Raw genomic sequence first — 18,077 nt, forward strand, 5'->3', positions numbered from 1 at the left:
AATCACTAAACCAAACTAATTTCAGCTCCTAACATTTCCCCGTGTGTGCCTCCCTCTTCACAGCTAAACCCTCTATTTTCCACTCTCCAGTCTTTCCTTGGCACTCTTATTTGTATCTACTTCTTCCATTACCATATAAAGGCCAAGGACTTGGAAAGTTGCATCTCCAGACCTTTCTCTAGACCAGGGCCAGGCCAACTTGACATCTCCACATGAGCACCTCCAAGAACTCAGCTTACCCATGACCAAACTCATGATCTCACTCCTAAATCCAGTTTTCTCCCAGAGTTATACGATTTCATTGAATAATATCATCGTCCAGTCTGTTGCACATGCCAAAAGGCCCAGCTTCCTTGACCTTGCCACCTCCCTTACCCCGTATTCAATCCAACACTAACCCCTGTGGGGTTTACCTCCTCAAATGACTTGAACCCATCCACATGTTTCCATCTTCAGTGCCACCATGTTGCCTGTACCTACCTAATATCTCACCTGCATTTCTGTACCTGCCTCCTACCCACCACTCCTATCTCCGTAGGGATCCTTCTGTGCACAGCAGCCACACTGAGCTTTCTGGAATGTATGTCACGGCATGCATCCTGCTCTCAACTCCTCTGGCTGCTTACCACTGTTCACAGAATCAACTCCATACTCTGTGCTTTGGAATGCATGCTCCTACCAATTCTTGGCCCTGATTACTTCTCCAATCTCATTACCTCACATGACCTCCCCCACTCAGCATTGCTCCAGGCCATTTGCCTACTTCCCATCATTTACACATACCATGGTCTGTGTTGTTACAGGGCCTTTACTTTGGCTGCTGCCTCAGTCTGGAAAAATCTCACCCACTCCATCACCCAGTTAATGCTTCCTGACTATCAGCATCACTATTATCGAGAAGCTTTCCCTGACCCTCCGCCTTCTCAACAGGTCCTTGTCTGCTCGATCTCATACTTTCCATTCCCTCATGGAGTTCATCTCCTTGGTAATTACACATCTCACTAGCAGATTATTTGACTTATCTCTGCCTCCCTTCCTTGCTCAGACTTCAAAGTTCCATTAGAGCCTCGGTCTTGGCTGCTTCCTCCTTCTCATGCTCTCTCTGCGAAGTGCAGGACCAGGCCTTATTAGGCACTCGGTAAAGAGCCACTAAATTACTGCCTGAAGAAGAATCCCCTGCCACTTCCACTCAAGTTCAGATTAGCGGCCCTCTTATCAATACCGGCTACGGCAGAAGCTGCCAAAGTGGCCTCCAGGCCTCAAGACCCTCCTCAACGCTTGCTCAACCATCTCAAGCCTGGTCTTGTCCATCACAAACGCAGCCTCATTGCTCTGCAACCAAGGGCTCTTCAGTGACTGCCTGGTAAAAGCTACATGTAACTGGCCCCCCTAAACTTTGACCCTATTTAACTCCATGGCCTCAGCTCCCACCACTCCTTCCCTCATGCTTACGTGTGCTCTAACAAAATTAGTTGTAGATCCAATACAAAGCATACATACTAGACACTTCTATGCTCTGTCTTATACTATTCTCCCCGCCCTGCCTCACTCTTCACTTTTTTAAATTTGACTCATCCTTCAAAATTCATCTGAAAAGCCATTTACTTTGGAAGCCTTCCAAGACCATCTACTTGCCATCCCTGTGTCTACTTCTGATTCTTTTCCTGTTCTCCCAGAAGGTATCTATAACTCTATCTACAACTCTATCCTTACTGTATAATGTGAACACGATTCATTTATATCTCTAGCTCCACTACCACCAGGCTGAGAGCTTCTCAATAGAGGTAACAATGGGGGTTTCTTTAAAGTTTTTTAATTATCGGGTTCCAACAATTGGGACATATAATAGATCATCACTAAGTGCTTATTACGACAACGCGAAATATAGACTATTGACCCCAATGACCTCCTGAGGTAGTCTTCATTTTGCCTTTCAAAGAATTCCTTCGGCCACCAATGGAAAACTAAGCATTATAGTGATCACTCTTTCAGTTAATAAATGGGTCTGTGCCTAGTCTGGTCCAGGCACTGGGCTAGGTGTGGGAGAGTCGGCTGTGAACAAGACAAAGATATTTTTGCCTACATGTGGAGAGATGACAGGTAACATAAAACCCAAGAGCATAAAAATCATAAAATGCAATACAATTAATTTTCTTAATTAAAGGGTTCCGGGTGGGAAGCAGGAAGCCAGCCATGCTGAACACATTCCCCAAGAGAGCCAGACCATCAGGAAATTGTCAGGTACCACCCAGGACTAGGAAGTCTGACAGAAATTAGTGACAGACATGATGGTCCAAGTCAAACAAATATTCAGTCTTCAGTTCTTTCCATTTAGATGAGTCGACATAGAAGACAACTGTCTACTGACAAAGGAGCAAAAGGCAATGTAGCAAGAACTCCTTGCTGAACGTGCAGAGAAGAAACGATGCTCATTCTGGGCACTGAAAGCCTTCGTTCTGGCCCTGTTTCTGTCACTAACCAGCTCTGAAGGCTTCATAAGTCACCCCCTCCTGGGTCTCTATAAAATTAATGGCTTAAGTTAAATTATCTTTAGAGTTCCTTCTACCCTGAAGATTCTGTTCTCAAATCTCCTGGTCATATGTTCAAACAAACTGATTGCTCTGGGTTGAGAACTGACCCCCCATGAGCATCAAGTATCCTGGAGCCCAGTCCGGAGACCTTGAACTCTGCATGCCCCGGGCAGGAAAGGCTAAAGCTGGAATGGCCCAGCAAAGTAGTCACACCAGTGACGGCTGAGGGAAATAAGAGTGACAGTAATATCTACCACTAGCTGAACACCTACACTTTACCCCGCACCCCAGCACCACTTCACATACATGCTCTCATTTAATTTTCATACCGAGAGTGTTGGGTATTCTGTTTTTCCAGATGAGGCAATGAAACTGCTCATGCCCTTTGCCCTCTTCTTTCTACCCTCTGATTCTAACAATGGCAAGTCTGAGAGCCTGCGAACCTTCAAGAAAATCAAGATCAAGATTCACTGCTGCCCCAAAAGCCAGCCATCTCACCCAAAGCCAAGAAGAAGCCAAGGCCATGGGCATAAGCATACTTACCGATATGCACAGTGATGCTGTTTAGAACACTGTACTGTTTCCCTGCGTGTGTCAGTCGGGCTTGACATGCATAGTTCCCTCCATCCTCGGCCGAAACGTTGCTCACTGAAAGCCTTGTTTCCCAGGAAATAAACCGTTCTCCTTTAATCTCCTCACAGCCCTAAATATAAAAATATATACATATATAAATTAATTCAAAGAGTATTTTCGTGTACCAGTTACAATCCTAGTTAACACCATCTTATGAACCGTGGGGAGATGCAAGAAATGTATGTGATCCCTAGACCTTGGGTAATTTATAATCTAACTGAAGATGATACCTATAGATATCAATAGGTAGATAGAAAAATAGATACATAGATACATAGATAGATAGATGATAGATAGATAGATGATAGATAGATAGATGATAGATAGATAGATAGATAGATATCTACAGATTTGACAGAGACTATGTTACAGGCTACAGTGAGTGCTGTAAATATTAAGTCTAATGGAAGTTGAGAGGAAAGAGGCCTATGTGAACTGGATGGCAGACCGCAGGGAGGAGGATTGCATGGACCCACAAAGGAGTGTGGTAGGAGGGTGTGAACAGGCAGGAATGCCCTCCACCCACAGGGGCCCATACCTCCCAGTGGACCACCAGCTCATGGCACCAAGCCCTATGCCAAGACTGCAAGCCCAGGCGATTAATGACCACTTCCGCTGTGTCCTAGGCCCAAGTACACCTTCTCCACCTATTGGGTTGGACTTTACAGAGGTCCAAAATAATTCCTCAAGAACATTCTGCTTGGAGGCCTGAACAACAGTCAAAGTATGCTGGTGAGGCTTACAGGCAGACGTCACATAACTCGTTATATTACCCATGTTTCCACCGCCTCAACAAGAACAATCTCACGCCAAACCCACTTGAGACCTGGTTAGTCTCAGGAATGCCCTTCTCACATGTCATCCTCAGAGACCACCCCAGGGCAGGCCTCTGTCCTGGCAGAAGCTCACGTTCTTATGCTAGTCACCACTTCTTCCATCTCACAGACCCACTTGTGAATTCTTTAACATGTTTCCTCTTTTTTTCAGAAAGTGCCACTCTACAGAGTTCTTGGATTACTGAGTCCGTTTATTCATTCAAGTGTTCAGGTTCCTGCACTATGCTAGGCTGTGAGAGGCCCTGTCATGCAGGAATGAGATGTAGTCCCTGTCCTTAGAAAGCTCACAGTCCTAATATAGAAGACCAACGTATAACCCCTAATAACGATTTAATTGCCCAAGTGTCCAGCTCTCTCACCGAGTCAGCTGTGGTTAGCTCAGCACCAGAGCCCGTTCTTTGCCACTGGAACAGTGTGAATGGATCCACCTTGGAAGAGGAAACTCAATCATGCCGGAATGAGTATTTGTTTATTTACAATGAGAATTTCTAGAAGGCTTACATTATTCCCTATTTGGGAAACCCAGTTATAATTGGACAATTGCTTACCAAGTAGAATGGGAATTACTAGTGAGAGTCAGGTGAAGGCATCTGGTTCCAATAACAGGATGCCATCTTCTTTAGAGTGGAGACAAACAAAAAGCATTGAGTCCTTGACTAAGAAAACTTCACTGGAGAGAGCTCGGAAAGGGGAAATATCTGGCCTCCTTTCTATGTTTCCATCATTGACCAGTCCCTTCCCAATCAACTCATTCTTTCTTTCAAGATGTACAAATAATTAATCTTATTAAAACCCAGCCTTGATAGCTTAGAGCCATTCTGTTCCTTTACAGTAACTAAGACTGCTTCTACTATAATCCACCAGGGCATCATTTAAGAGTTAAAATTCTCAGAAGGCCTTGATTTTTATTTAAAAATTGTGGGCAACATCTCATTAAGAAGATTTAAACTTAAAATATTAATAGTAATAGCAGCCAACATTTTAATGTATTTTGTCTTTCAATCACCAAGAAAAACACTTTTGACCCAGCACGTACATTGGCAGGAGACATAAAATCTCCCAGAGCACCCAGCTAAGGGTGCAGTGCCTATAGGAGAGTGAGGGAGATAGAACTGGTCAGGCAGCCAGGGGCCCAATCACAGAAGACCATGACAAGGGGATGAACATGGAAGTTTTTTCAACAAGGGAATAACACGATTATATTTGCCTTTGAGAATGATCTCAGCAAATACAGATGTGCACAGAAATCATTGTTTTGAGAAGTAACTTGGAATAAAAAAAATGGAGACATCACTGCTTTTCCAAATGTGAATACTTCACTATCTATGAGAATGGGTATTTTAATACCTGAACCTTCTCCTCCATGACACCTCAATTTCAAGGACCACCTCTACTCCTCTCGGTCTCCAATTCTCCCAGTTGCAAGCTGGACTTGGTCATGATCCAGAACTGCTATGTCTCTAAATTCCCACAAACAAATATACCATTCTTCTTATCATTTCTTATGATTCCCTCTCTTCCATTCCTTTATTTTAACCAAATAATAATATCTGGTATTTATTTATCAAGTAATTACTATGTACCCACACTGAACTAACAGCGTAGTGGACAGATTATTTCATTTACTCTTCAAATCCAATCTAGGAGGCTATGTCCCTCCGACTGGATTTAGTTGCAGAAACCAAAAGGTATTCTAGCTATTTTAGGCAGAAAAGGATCCAACACAGGGGTATAAGGTGCTCACAAAAGTTTAAGAAGTATGCAGGGAGTGAGATCTAAGCCAGAACTGCACTGAGGGCCTAGCTCACAGGACACCTGTTCCCCTCCGCCACAATGATGAGGTGGGGAACCCACCACCTGCTGGTCAGAGACCAGGGATGCCACCAGGCAGCTAGGGTGTGTGAGGCCATGCCACGGCTAGCGAAGCCACTCCAACAGCAACATCAGAAGGCATAGGCACTGCCTCTCAGCTCCCGCATCCGGCCCGGGAACACCGCTGCAGAAAATCCCCACGTCCATGCTGTCTAGCAGAAAAGCAGGAAGGTCTGCCATTCTCACTTAAGCCTCCCGGGGAAGCCGGCTGCAGAAACTGCATCATAGCTATGGGCAACTCTGGGAAAGCATGGGGTGTGTTTGGGTTGCTTTGTTCTCGTTTTGTAGTTGTACAGCCTCTAGTCTAAAGAGGCTCACCGCGGATAGTGAACATCTGTCCATCGTGTTCGTTATACTTTTCTACCTGCACTTTCTCTCAAACTCATTTTTCTGTGTTATCCTGGACCAGTCCCCTAGACTCCTCTATTTTGTTGTAAAGTGGTCACTTTCGGGGCACCTGGGTGGCTCAGTCGTTAAGCGTCTGCCTTTGGCTCAGGGCGTGATCCCGGCATTCAGGGATCGAGCCCCACATCGGGCTCTATGCTCTTCTGGGAGCCTGCTTCTTCCTCTCCCACTCCCCTTGCTTGTGTTCCCTCCCTCGCTGGCTGTCTCTCTCTCTGTCAAATAAATAAAATCTTAAAAATAAATAAATAAATAAAGTGGTCACTTTCCTTCAGACATCATTTCCTCTCCCAGCCTGTGGCCATTACTTTACTCACCCCCTTTCAGTTCCTCAATACTGTTTCCCTTTATCCTTCCAGCACATTCAGCCTGCAAAACCCCATCTGTGTCAGTTCCATCATCCGTCTCCTACAAGCCTACAACCCGATGAGCACTATAGGAGAAAATCACATCAACATGCGTCTTTGCACCACTACCAATCCGTGGTCCTCACCTTAGAAATTCTTTGCCTTCGACTGTCTCATTCACCTATTCACCTATGCTGCTCTTTCTAAATGTCTGCCCAACATCCCCTTCCAATTAATGGAGAAGAGAAGGGCCACCAGGAATGAGTTCCCTCCACTGGCTCTGCTCTCCTTCTGCTTCATTCTCAGTTCTACTTCATACGCTCTCCTACATGGTCCCCATTCATTCACTGAATTTCTGAAATAGCTTCAATGATCCCCATGCCACCCTTCTCAAACCCTTCCAATGTATTCACTGCAATGCCTACAGGACTCGACTAACACATAGGGAAGCTGAGCCTGTCATTACCCTAATAGTGTGACTGACATACATTAAGTGGGGAATAGGCTACGTGTAGGTTAGCATACGCAATCTACTTCCTAGCATCACCTTACTCCACTCTGATATGGACCCCAAACTCTAACCAATGCCCCCAAACACCATTCTCTTTCTCACCTGATACCTTTGTGCCTGCTGTTTTTTTTTCTAATTAGCATCCTTCCTTCTGCCCGCCAACGGCTTCACTGCTATTCATTCTTGAAGCAGTGCAATGGTCACCTCCTCCAGGAAGCATTTCCTGGCACAGTTGCAGGCAGATAATAGGCTCTACATATTCGAAGACTTGATTCCAACTCTTTCGTTTGACAGAAGAAAACACTGAAGCCCAAAGAGTAACTCAAGGTCTGAGAACTAGATAGTAGCAAAAATAGAGCCATAACTGGGGTCACTGAATCTGAGCAGGTGGACACTTTCAGAAGGATCTCACCTCTTTATATGGCTTACCTGCTAGCCTCCTGCCTTCTTAAGCTGAGCAGCTATTTTTTTTTTAAAGAATTATTTATTGGGACATCTGGGGGGCTCAGTCGGTTAAGCATCTGCCTTTGGCTCAGGTCATGATCTCAGGGTCCTGGGATTGAGTCCTGCATTGCACTCTTTGCTCGGTGGGGAGCCTGCTTCTCCCTCTGCCTGCCTCTCCCCCTGCTTGTGCTCTTTCTTTCTCTCTCTCTCTAATAAATAAACAAATAAAATCTTTTTAAAAAAGAATTATTTATTTATTTGAGGGGGAGGGGCAGAGGGAGAGAGAGAATCTCAGGCAGACTCCCCACTGAGTGTGGAGCCTGACATGGGGCTCAATCCAATGACCCTGAGATCATGGCCTGAGCCAAAATCAAGAGTCAGATGCTCAATCGACTGAGCCACCCAGGCGCCCCTGAGCATTATTTTAAAAATGAAAATGCCTGAACGCCACCCATGGATAATCTGATTCAGTGAGTAGAGGATGAGTTCAAGCAAGTGCTTAAAAAAAAAATCCATCCCTCTTAACACTGACGTAGTAAAGTTGATTCTAAAAATCTACCTCTCTACAGATGTCAAGTGCTTTTAAACCTATGACCATAACAGGTCCAGGCCAGGAAGAAAAAATTCCAGAAGAGTCCTACTGTCAAGAGAGTCTTAATACGGGTGCCAGGAGGTAATGGTTGTAAGTCTGCAAGGTGGGAGACAGGATGCTTGAGGAAGAGTCTAGAGAAGCCAAAGAAAGGAACAGAGACTCACCATACCAAGAAGGCCAAAGTGGGACTTGGAAAATGGGTAATGCCACAGTCCGAGCCAACGGAGGCTGAGGGGACTGTGGCCTGGCAACCAACACCCTCTGGACAGAACAGAAATACTATGAGGGAATTTTGTTCCTCAAGCAGGCTCCACACCCAATGTGGGGCTCAAACTCACAACCCCGAGATCAAGAGTCACATGCTCCACTGACTTAGTCAGCCAGGTGCCCCCTGGAACGGGATTATTGTTAATGATTAAATTGTAGTCAGAGCCAATGCTAATAAGAGTATAATGAGAGAGAATATAAATGGTGTTTATTATACATCCTGACACATTAAATGAACACCTGTGTAATTTTTCCATTAGCCCAATAGTTGATACAAAAAATACTGAAGGTAGAAGGAACTCGAAAGCCATCTTCCTATCCAATAGAAACTTCCTGGGCATGCAGCACTCATTCAAACAAACGAATTAAGCTGTTAAAAAAAAAAAAAAAGAATAACCGAGGAGAGTCTGAAAACTATAATTGTGGGGAGATGGTGAATCTAAGTAACAAAATACTACAAAGCTATCATAACCATAAATTCCAAAAGCAATAATTAGCAGGGTAAAATCATCAATAGCAATAGGCTGACAAATCTATGTTGGGTACACAAATCTCTTTACCAATTCTGCCTTAAAAGATCCAACTTAAACTAAAAAGCACGTAAGTTTTGAAGAAGAAGAAGAAAAATACCGATAGGAAAATTATTTTGTTTTTTACCTTATACCACTTTAGTGAATCCAAAACACAGCTCTGTGGGAAGTTCAGATGACAGGTAAGACTGTCGTCCCTTCCAGCATGTAATATTTGTTTGTATTCATCTGATAAAATCAGCGGACCGTTTCCGGAAATGCCACACCAGTATTTTCTTAACACAGTGAGGTTCACATGGATTCTGTGACAGGTGCTTGTGCTGCTGTAAGAAAATGGCACGTTGAAACCTCATAAAGTCAAACAACCACAAAAGCAAAGGAAGCTGTTCATCTTCACGTCTTGTCAGTTCATCACCAAGATACTGTGCAAATGTCTTCCTCAGCCACTAATTACAAGAGAGAGGAAAGTATTTCTGTTGTGGAAACGCTGGACCGCACCTTAGCCGAGGGATCAGGCCGTGCAGCCCAGTGAGGGGCAGACGGACACCGCGAGCCCCGGAGTGTGTCGTTGGAAGAAGACACAAACTGCTAACGTGGTATTCCAGCCGAGAAGGCTCAACCTCAGCCTACGTGTGAAGAAATATCTGGCAAACCCAAGTGAAGGGCTGGTATATGAACTCCTCGTCTATGCTCCTTAAAAATGTCAATGGCATGAAGAACAGACCGAGGAACCGTTCCAGATGAAAAGAGACTGCAAAGACATGACAGCCAAATGCAACTGATGAGGCCGGATTGGACCCTCTCCCGGAAAGGAAAGAAAAAAAATTTATAAAGAAAAATCGAATCAATTGATAAAATTAGCATATGAATGGGGAATTAGATAAAAATATTGTATGATGGTTCAATTTCCTGAGTAGGATAACTATACTGTGATTACGTAAGGAGTATTCTTGTTGACAGCAAATAGCATGTTGAATGACTCCAGGCTAATGCAACATGATGCATACAACTCCAATGTTTTGGAAAAAATGGTTTAGAAAAAAATATTGCATGTAAATATACACATACAGTTGACCCTTGAACAACCAGGCATTAGGGGCACCGATCCCTTGCACTGTTGAAAATCTGCGTAGAACTTTTGACCCCCCCAGTACTGAACTCCTAATAGCCCACTGTTGACTGGAAGCCTTACTGATTTCATAAATAGAGGATTAACACATATTCTGTATGTTATGTGTATTATATACATATTTTTAAATAAAGTGAGCTAGAGGAAGAAAATGTTAAGAAAACCATAAGGAAGAGAAAATGCATTTATAATTATGTACTGTATTTATCAAAAAATATCTGTGTATGAGTGGACCCGTGCACGTCAAACCCATGTTGTTCAGGGGTCAGTCACATAGGGAGAGAGAGAGAGAATAATAAGGTAAATGTGGCAAAATGTTAAACAAGGGGAATCTAGATAAAGGGTAGATGAGACTTCTTTATACTATTCCTGCAAATTTGGCATGAATTTGAAATTACTTCAAGGTAACAATATACAGTTTACTAAGCAAGTATCATCTCTGAATGCGAAAGATTGGTGAGAGTTCGCGTTTCTGTCATGACAGACAGCATCTATGTCTATCTTCTATGAAAGGTTCTCTTTCCCTGTTCCACAGTATTTCAGTGTTTTCAAGCCAGCCTAGACATCCAGAAGAACTTGTGTGCCATACAGTCTCTGGCTCTCTCACTTCATCACCTCGAGTCCAACAGGACAGCAGACCCCACAAGATGTCAGTACCCTGATCGACACGCTGAGAGAAACCGGAAAAGAGCCAGGAAACAGGGGCTCACGGCCACTCCCACTCCTGTACCACTGCGAGGCAGAGGCCAAGACCACGGAGACAGAGCGGCAGAGGGAGACCGCACTCACCCTCTGGAGTACGAATCTCGCATATCGTCTCAACTAAATGTCCCTTCAACTCCATCAGGCTGGCATGACCTCCATTTTACAGACAGGAAAACCAAGGTTCGGCGTTACCAAGTCATTTGTTAAGGATGAGCACGTCAGTTAGGGAAGGTAACAAAATTGAGGCCCTTAGGCAAATTTTATCCATGAATGTGTTTTATTTAAGCCACACACACATAGCTTATCGAAAAGTTACACACACACACACACACACACACACACACACACAATTTCCAGGTTCCCTTGAAAAATCGGAAAATGGACTTGAGCTGAATGGACCACTGCCTTTGGTGGGGCATAAGCTCTCTGGCTCACCGCAGCCCCCAGCTGGCTCGACTGTCTCCCACCAGACTTGTGCCACTCACCTACACGATTTCCCAGTGCAGGGCTCCGCGCGGGGGCTGGAACGTAGCTGGTGCGGAGTCACTGTTACGTTCCTAGCACAAGGACCGGACAAGGTGCTCAAAGGGGGTTTATTCCTATCTGGTCGTGCCACCTGTCACACCTACTTCCCGAATTCCAAGAAAGAAGGTAGCAGTAACATTGGGACAAACAGGTTTTTGAGTGGTCTGGCTTGTGGCCTCATTTCAACGGGAAAAGATGCATCTCATGTTCCAACAACCGCTTTATAAATCTGTTCTGTGTTAAAGTATGTTCACTGAGGGGTGCCTGGGTGGCACGGCAGTTAAGCATCTGCCTTCGGCTCAGGGCGTGATCCCGGCGTTATGGGATCGAGCCCCATATCAGGCTCCCGGCTGTGAGCCTGCTTCTTTCTCTCCCACTCCCCCTGCCTGTGTTCCCTCTCTCGCTGGCTGTCTCTATCTCTGTCGCATAAATAAATAAAATCTTTAAAAAAAAATAAAGTATGTTCACTGGAAACCGTCTGGTAACAATGATAAAACTATATTTTATGTTTCTCACTGAATTTTCTACATTTATTAAGAGTTTATTAAGAATTTTCCTAAAAGAATTGTACGTGTATATCATTATAACGTATATTTTTACATATGTATATATGAGAAAGAGAGAATTCTATTTTAAATGAGTAACTTACTTTATAACACATTGGTAGATCCCAGAGTCCTCCTGTGTCAGGGGGAGAAACAAAATCCAGTTTTGCCTCCTGGTGAATTCTAGACTGTGTGTTTTTGGATATTGGGATTTTGCTAGGGTATTTATACCATGTTACCCGTACTTGCCCAGATGTTAGTGGCGGGTGCGTACAATTGAAAGCAAAAGGCTGGCCTGCTGAAGGTGCCTCGTTTTGCATACTAACGTCCTTGCATGCATCTAGGGAAAGAAAGGGGGAAAATCATGAAAGAGAACCCTAGTGTTATTGATTATTAGTTTTAACAAATGCCTCTTTAATTTTCTAGACAACTTGAAATTTTACTGGAGAGTTTCCTCAGTGTGGGAGGTGTCTAAAATAGTCTGCTGAATTGGAAGTCCTCCAGATGTATTCATAAAACACACTGACTCATCCTCCCCATTTGGAAAGATTTCTCTCTGTCCATTCTTTTCTAAGACCCTGAATCCCTTCATCCTCCTCCTTCCGAATGAACATTCCTATTCTGAGCCCTCCTTGCCCCCTTTCTCTCTGCCCTGCCTCCCAGTTATTTCACTCTGTCTTCACTGAGAGGTGTGAGTATACCATCCCAAAAAAGGATTGTTAAAAAATTTGCTCATTTTAAAGTTCGTCTCTACTGAATTGCATTGGAGAAACTGTTGTTTCTTCTCAGAAGAAATCTGTTGTGTTGACGATTTCTGTGTTTTTACCCTGGGTCATAAAATGACCCTCTGTCATATAAAACAGACAGTATAATATCCATTTGAGCATTTTGACTCAAGACTTCCAAATTTGCCTATTCCCCCACCCCCACTCCCCCCCAAAGTCACCTCAAAATTCAAAGGTGACATTGAGGCTGAGCTTCAGATGTTGGGAACGGAAACTTGCCCTTTCTGCATTCGGGCGAAATTCTGCCTGGTCCCCTGGGGTAAGTGTACCCTCAAGGCAAGGCTCGGGTGTCCTGCGATCCCCCGGGGGGGCCCGCACAGGGGCTCTCGCAGAGCCTCAGGGAGGCAGGTAGGTGAGGGTGGCCTCTGAGGCCCGAGGACAGCCGCACGTACCTGCTTGGACAAAGGGTGGAAGCGCGAGGGACACGCCGCAGAGCAGCAAGGCCAGCATCCCCCTGTTGGGCTACGAGGAAGAGAGAAGGTGGGAGGGGATGGGGCACGGCGGGGGCGGCGACACTGAACACAGAGATTCTAACCCAGGCCGCTGGCCTTCCCTTCTTCGTGGGGAGCCCTCCAACTCTGGCCCCACATTAACCCGACGTGCCCCCAAAGACTCCCTCCTCCCCGCCCGACCTCCAGAATCCCGGCTGGAGAGGGATCCGCGGGAGGGGTTGGGAGGCGCTGGGCCAGACAGTCCTGGTAGGGTGGCTGCAGAAAGGAGGACCCCAGCCCGGGGTGCGCCTCCGCCTCCGTCTGGCAGCGAGGCACGGTCTGCGTCCTGCGCCCGGGGCGGGGCGCGTGTAGCCTCACCTGCGCGTCCTTAGCCTCCGGGTCCTCCTGGGCCCCACGGTCCAAACGGAGCCCCCACTACCGGCTCACCTGGGAGAAGCCAGCTTAGACCGACCTGGCAAAGGCCAGCAGGAAAAGGGAGAGGAAGCCGGAGCGCCTCCGGACCGGCAGGTAGACGGGAGCTGCACAGCTTCGCCCGGAGACGGAACCCGCTCCCCCAAGGTCGCCTAGCCGGTCCGGGGCGGCCCCGGAGTCCCGATCTCTGGCCTCCCGGTCGGTCGCGCACATGTTTGCCAGGCACCTCTTTCCCTCCACACCTTTCAGAGTCGGCGCCCCACCCGCTTGGCTCAGCCGCACACTCCCAGCCAGTGCCTACCTGCCCGACGGGGCTGGAGCTCGCGGGATCCCGTGGAGAGTGGAGAATCCGGCGGACCGGCTCTGAACCCAGGCGTGGCGTTTCCACACCAGGCTGCTCCCTTGCCATCCTGGGCAGGGCAGACCTACCTTGCCCCAGGGGTTGCGTAGGAAGGACCGGTGGCATCACACTGAGAAGTGGGTTTAAAGGCGTGTTACCTGATTTTCTGGCAGTTACCAAGTCTTCATGGGCCGTCATGCCTGCTTAAATCTATTCCGACTTGTCCCCCACAAATGAATTCTTCCCTTTCCAAGCCCCATCTGAGCAGTGGTCACATGCCCTGCTTGGCCTATATAGAATGCCCCCAAAGTGGAAGCCATCCCAAATGGTTTCCAAGGACTAGCCTTTATTTGCCTGAGTCTTGCTGTCAATTTCTGTAAAGCAGACATCCCAGTGTGATCCTGAAGAACACGAAGTCTGGTCCTGTCTGAAATTCCAAATAAGATGAGATCAACCAGGACTGTTGCCCTGGCCATCAGGAAACACCCCCAGAGAGATCCCCACAGGGCACTGGGACTTAGAAAATATATGTAAGATGTCATCTCCATTCAGCAGATTGCTGGCCAAGCTCTGTGTGGTGGTCTTTGTGGTTTTAGAGACCTTGAGAACAGAAGCCACCACAGGAACAGGACAGGAGCCCCACAACTACATTACCAGCCATGCTCTCTTGTGATTCGCTGAAAGCCCGTGGTTTGTTTGCCCATTTCTTTGTCTTAAACATTATTGAGGATTCCAAAGTGCTTGTTTATGTGGGTAACGTCTGTCCATAGTTACTATATTAGGAATTAAAATGGAGAGCATGTAAAACATTTATGTTCTTATTTTTAATAACAACAATAAACTTAACATAAATGTTACCATAAATAGTGTACATCTTATGAAAAATAACTGAACTTTCCAAAACAAACAAAATTATTGGGAAAAGTTATATTGTACATAGAACTAAATTGTACATACTACCACATACCCCTTACTTAGTGTTTACAAATCTCTTTGACATGTAACTTAAGAAAAGACAGCTGGATTCTCATACCTTCTTCTGTACCAAATCTCTTAGGATATAATATGCTGGGCAGCCTCTGAAAAAGTCCACTATACTCAGGTGAGAGAATGAGAATTAAAAAGACAAATAAGATCTGAACATTATTGTGAAAATTGTTTCGATTTCACAAATCTTGGGGATGCTTAGGGCTCTCACGCTTTGAGGACCCCTTTGTTAAGCTATAAATGGAGATCTTTATCACTTTCCCCTAACATCAGCATTAAATGAGGTTCCTTTGCACAGACACATTTTGCCAGGCTCAGCCCCCACCCAAAACAAAACAAAGGTGTTACTATGAAAACTGTCAAATGATTGACATACAGAACTATTGTTATAAGCGGTGTTAAAAGTTATTTCCAAATTTTTCTTTTTTTTTTTTTTAAAGATTTTATTTATTTATTTAACAGAGATAGAGACAGCCAGCGAGAGAGTGAACACAAGCTGGGGGAGTGGGAGAGGAAGAAGCACGCTCATAGCGGAGGAGCCTGATGTGGGGCTCGATCCCATAACGCCGGGATCACGCCCTGAGCCAAAGGCAGGCGCTTAACCGCTGTGCCACCCAGGCACCCCCCAAATTTTTCTTAATCTTCCTTGTCTGATTCAGTTTCTACCTTATGAACAAATTTGGGTAGTATCTTATTTTTTTTTTATAGTTTGAGTATAGGCATGAGTGCCAAGTCCAATCAGTATAGTTGCCCCAAAGCTTATGAAATTTCGACGGGCCGCCCCAGCACCACCCCCCCCACCGCAGCACCCCTTTTGGAACATCTCTGGTATTTCCTTTTGTTGGTGAGGCTCTGACCGGAAACTTACACTTTCAGGGATGGTTCCTTTCCCAAGTGTGTTTCCTGATACAGGGAGAACAAACCACACAGTTTTGAAGGCAGGACTGATAGGGGGTGGAGGTGGGGCGGGATTATAAACCTGACAATTAAAAACAACAGAAAACCAAAACATTTACTGAAAGCTCTCAATTACCTTAAAAGTTTGGAAAAACCCGATAACATTGTTTGCTAATGAGAAAAGGGGAGGAAGAAATTCAAACAATTTATTTATGGAGCTTCTTGCCTTGCTTTGTTAGAGCCATGGGAAAATTGCTGTTTTATGCAGGACTTCCTGAATTCAATCACTTTATTCTTCTTCTCTGATTTTCACATTTAAAATTTTCCTTTTAAATGTGCATCATGCAATAATTAACAGCTGAGTAATTCAAAACAAGTCATAAGTCATGTAAGCAAGACCCAGCCTCAGAAATCAGTGATTCTGTATATATGTTTCCGTATATGTGTCTCTCCCACCACCCAAACTCATTATCCTATTTAGTGCTTACCATTCTGATGTGTGTGTGTGTGTGTGTGTGTGTGTATCCCTTAAGCAATATAAAGTATGATATGCAAATATTTTGAGAAGTATAGTTCTAGTTCATGCAAGGTCACTACTGTATGATATTCCATTGTATGAATATGCTGCAATTTGTGTATCCTTCTCTTTTGGACGTTGTTTCAAATTTATATTTGCTCTTAAAAATAGTATTGTGGTTGGATGCCTGGGTTGCTCAGTTAGCTAAGCATCAGACTCTTGATTTTGGCTCAGGTCATGATCTCAGTGTTGTGAGATGAAGTCCTGAGACAGGGTCCGCACTGGGCATGGAGCCTGTTTAAGATTCCCTCTCTCAGGGCACCTGGGTGGTGCAGTCGTTAAGTGTCTGCCTTCGGCTCAGGGCGTGATCCCGTCTGGGATCGAGCCCCACATCAGGCTCCTCCACTGGGAGCCTGCTTCTTCCTCTCCCACTCCCCCTGCTTGTGTTCCCTCTCTTGCTGGCTGTCTCTCTCTGTCAAATTAATAAATAAAATCTTTAAACAAACAAACAAAAAAAGATTCCCCCTCTCTCCCTCTCCCTGCAGCACCCCCCCCAAAAAAAACCAAAAAAACAAAACAAAACAAAAAAACAGTGCTGCGGTCAAGATTTTTGTAATGTTCTCTTGTGTGGATTTTGAGAGGTTATCTAGGGAGTAAGGCTGCAGCACTTTGGGTAGGTGCATCTTCGACTGTACTAGAAAAATCCCTCATTTTCTCCACATTAGCATCCTTTAGAGGATAAGAGTTTCATTCTTTCGTGTTCTTGTCAATATTTGGAATGTCAGACGGACATGTTGCCATGTTGCCAATTTTGCCAGCCCAATAATGTAGAATCTCGTGGTTTTATTTTACATTTCTCTAATTACTAGTAGGATGGGACACCTTCGCCTGTGTTCATTAGCCATGTGTGTGTCTTTCTGTGAATGTCTTGCATGTATTGCCCTCTCACCCACCTGGTTGTTTGTCTTCATCTTGTCAATTTGCAGAGAACTCATTAAGTCCCACCTCTGCTGTGTCCTGTGTTTGTCTTCAAAGGGAGGCACAGACATGTCTCGCTGCCCTTTCCCTGACCGGGAATTCAGACCCCAGCGGTGCCCCTTATCTTTAACACAGAGATGATGAGACCCACTTTGCAGAGATGACGTTTGTAAAAACCTCCTTGCCGACTGCCCGACAGCAACGGATATTCGATGAGCGTGGAGTTTATCCTTATCTTCCCACTGACTCCTCCTCCTCAAGCCTTTCCCAATTGTAGACATTTTCACAATGGGAGCATTCTTGGAAGTTTATGCCATTAGGTACAAGCCATGGTAAAGGACTCTTTTCAATTGCTTTGTTTTGTTTGTTTTATAAAATGAAAACCTTCCGCCACAGGTTCATTGCCACATCCTGAGAACAGGTGTAAAGCCACAGTCTGTGGGTGATGGAGGCCTTGCTGAGTTCAGATTGGTTGAATTTTACCTTCACTCTATTCGCTCCTCAGACAAGGACGTGGTGCATATACAGACGAGCAGCAGGGCAACGATTTTTATTCAAGGTCTCATATACGAAAGCACATTAATAATTTGCAGTGCCTTTTGTGTTCTGGTTAAATATCGAATGATTTCCCGCTGCACTGAACCTGCATGTAAATTTTCCCAGTGAGAATGAAGCAGAAATATGTTCACATTTAATGCACAAATGCTCTGAAACCCAGATTAGGCTGGGGTGCGGGGTGGAGGCTCTGCCCAGATCTTTTTATCTTTCACGTTCTTATGGTCTCACATTTGTCCTTTCTGGGAGACTTGAAATCTACAGTAGCAATGCTGTGGCAGGCTTT

The 18,077-nt window shown here is 45.1% G+C and overlaps 1 protein-coding gene across 1 annotated transcript in view; it reads right to left on the reverse strand.

The window, feature by feature from the left end:
• Positions 1-16,555, reverse strand: part of IL1RL2 (interleukin 1 receptor like 2) — a 41,056-nt gene extending 24,501 nt beyond the window's left edge. The window contains 7 exon segments of the mRNA XM_034658953.1: positions 3,075-3,234; positions 9,093-9,288; positions 11,974-12,038; positions 12,040-12,209; positions 13,047-13,116; positions 13,819-14,630; positions 15,713-16,555. Coding sequence (XP_034514844.1) covers positions 3,075-3,234; positions 9,093-9,288; positions 11,974-12,038; positions 12,040-12,209; positions 13,047-13,116; positions 13,819-14,055 — 898 coding nt within the window. The 5' untranslated portion in view covers positions 14,056-14,630; positions 15,713-16,555.
• Positions 16,556-18,077: the final 1,522 nt, after the last annotated feature.

Source organism: Ailuropoda melanoleuca, chromosome 4, assembly GCF_002007445.2.
Source record: "Ailuropoda melanoleuca isolate Jingjing chromosome 4, ASM200744v2, whole genome shotgun sequence".
Taxonomy (NCBI): Eukaryota; Metazoa; Chordata; class Mammalia; order Carnivora; family Ursidae; genus Ailuropoda; species Ailuropoda melanoleuca.